The sequence below is a fragment of the Octopus bimaculoides genome, chromosome 1, assembly GCF_001194135.2.
Source record: "Octopus bimaculoides isolate UCB-OBI-ISO-001 chromosome 1, ASM119413v2, whole genome shotgun sequence".
Taxonomy (NCBI): Eukaryota; Metazoa; Mollusca; class Cephalopoda; order Octopoda; family Octopodidae; genus Octopus; species Octopus bimaculoides.
In genome coordinates, this window is record NC_068981.1 from 99,315,893 (window position 1) to 99,318,262 (window position 2,370).

At 33.4% G+C, this 2,370-nt stretch overlaps 1 protein-coding gene and 1 long non-coding RNA gene across 2 annotated transcripts in view; one reads left to right on the forward strand and one right to left on the reverse strand.

Moving 5' to 3' along the window:
• The window catches only part of LOC128248099 (uncharacterized), a 16,939-nt gene extending 15,098 nt beyond the window's left edge, over positions 1–1,841 (reverse strand). Inside the window, exon 1 of the long non-coding RNA XR_008264362.1 lies at positions 1,714–1,841. This is a non-coding gene — a long non-coding RNA (uncharacterized LOC128248099). The remainder of the gene's footprint in view (positions 1–1,713) is intronic.
• A 96-nt stretch (positions 1,842–1,937) lies between these two features.
• The window catches only part of LOC106879278 (adenosylhomocysteinase), a 17,358-nt gene continuing 16,925 nt past the window's right edge, over positions 1,938–2,370 (forward strand). Inside the window, exon 1 of the mRNA XM_014928774.2 lies at positions 1,938–2,081. Within this exon, the coding sequence (XP_014784260.2) occupies positions 2,054–2,081 (28 nt within the window). The 5' untranslated portion in view covers positions 1,938–2,053. The remainder of the gene's footprint in view (positions 2,082–2,370) is intronic.

Genomic DNA, 2,370 nt, shown 5'->3' on the forward strand with positions numbered 1-2,370 from the left:
ACACATGTGTTGCCGCTCTGCAAAATGTCAGAAGTAATGGAGATTAAATACGCTTTACACCGCTTAAATTGCCAAAGGAGTAAGTGTAAATAGCTGAATACTTGTCAGTGATTGGTTGAAATTATCGAAATAAGACAATTTTTTACATGAAATAAATTCGAATACAAAAATTTTTTTCTGTTCTATAACACAAAATAGATAAGTATACGAAGTTTGAAAGTCTTACGGTACCAAAAACATTACATAAAACATAAATGAAAACTGGTGCCCCCGTTTTGAACAGGATCCGAAAAACAGTTAGTTTTAAATCTCTGAGCGAAATGTAGGACAAATAAATTTTAATTTAAAATTACGTCATATGTAAACAAACATAAGTTTGTTTTTGAAGCGTTGAAATGTATTATAGAACAAGTAAAAAGATATATTTTTCAATGCGTAAATACTGACAGAACAGCATATTATATTTTATAAGGATTTTATCAATGACAAAAAGAAACAAACAATTGAAATATGTTTAATAACAGTTTCAATATGATATGCATGCAGAAAAATCTGTCTGGTGACACACGTTCTTTGCCCACTTCTGACAGCTAATAGCATGACAGTGCCAAATTAGCTGCTACTTTTAAGAGGTCGAGTGTTTTATTTTATCAGTCTAACAACTAGCACTGTTTTGGTGGCTGACGAAGATTTTTTCTTAAACAACACAACAACGAACGACAAAAACAATTCTAAACGATTTAATATAACCAAACCTTCCCATTCTAAAAACAAACACAAAAATCACCACACAAAAATTACAAAAAAAAACAGGCGGAAAACCAAAATGGTATAACTACAGCTTGGTGCCCCCTTCTGACTTCATTTCCCCATAACTTTCTGAAAAATATATAGTTTTGAATAAAAATTTTGTAGATTCACGTTTTCACGGGTACAGATAACTGTTACAATAACATTAAAAATATTTTTGGAGGGGTTTTGGATCAATCTCCCCACTACCCGTCGGCGTTCCTACAGAATATCTTTAAAATACATATTTTTAAATGACATTTCGTAGAGATATGTTTTTGAAAGTGTAGGTTATGTAATGTTGAATTTTCAAACTTTTAAAGCTTAAAAAAACTAGAAAAAAGACAACAAAAAAAGGCAGTTGTTACAGAAAGCACGAGGTGAGGAGAATGATCAGAAACTCCAAAAAATTTCTTAATATTATGTCAACATACCCACTCGAAAATGCATCTCTGCAAAAAATATGCATCTTTCAGAAAATTATGAAGATGCAAACTAGATATCCAATCCTACTCATAGACCGTGTGGTCGTTGGGGCATTTGCTGATGACGTAACACCAGTTTTCGTCATTTCTCTCGGTTTTCTGCCACCCCGTGAGTCGGCGAAATTGACAGCTATTCACTCTTTGTAGTTACAATCCCACAGTAAAACGTTATACCCAAATATCGTCGCTCTGTTACGTATAATGAAATCAAGTGATTTTTGTTCATAAATTTATTTTTGTCATCATTACAAATTGCACAACATATCAAAACACTCGCTTCTTGATGGTATACCTTTTAACAGAAGCCACAGTTCCTACGTTAATAAAAGTAACCTTGATTAAAGGCCAAAATACGTCTTAGAAATTACTGTCAAATATCCCACAAGTCACACCTGATCGACTGGGGGTAAAACACATTAGATAGCGTAGTTTCAGATACCTTATGCCTGAAAGAAAAAAAGTCGTCATGGTCGGAACAACTTTGACCATAGGTTTGCTGGACCAGGGATAAAAATCACACAACTAACAGCCTTTCTATGTAAAATGTAAACAAACTTGAACGGTAGTTTCTCTTTAACAATTAGTAAAGTTTATTTCAATTGGCTAAGGCCTTCATGAGAAAGCCAATCAGATCTTTTGTTATATATAACTATTCAGGTGCTTGTTCTAGCCTAGTATATAAGGCTGTTCCCCGGTTTCGTCTGCCTCTTCGAATTATAATCGTTTACTGGCAGCTACTGTCGTTTTGCTCGTCCTACCTTACACTTCATATCAACGGAATGGCAAGCAAACCACCTTACAAAGTTGGCAAGTATATGTACTAATAGTGATTATTTTAGCTAACTCTTTTCATATTACTACTTTAGTTCCCTTTTTTAAATCTATGCTTTGTTTTATTCAGTAATATTCTTTTATTTTCTCTTTCTCTGATGTTAACTCCGGTGACTCTGGATACCTTGACTTAAGATCATTTCAGCTGAATTACGCTCGAGTTTTTCAGTCAATTTAATTATTCTATAGTACTGTAAAAAATGAATGAAAGTTTATTTTAAAAGCCAGCCTCTATCGGCTAAAAATAGCAGCCAAATCTCTCAAA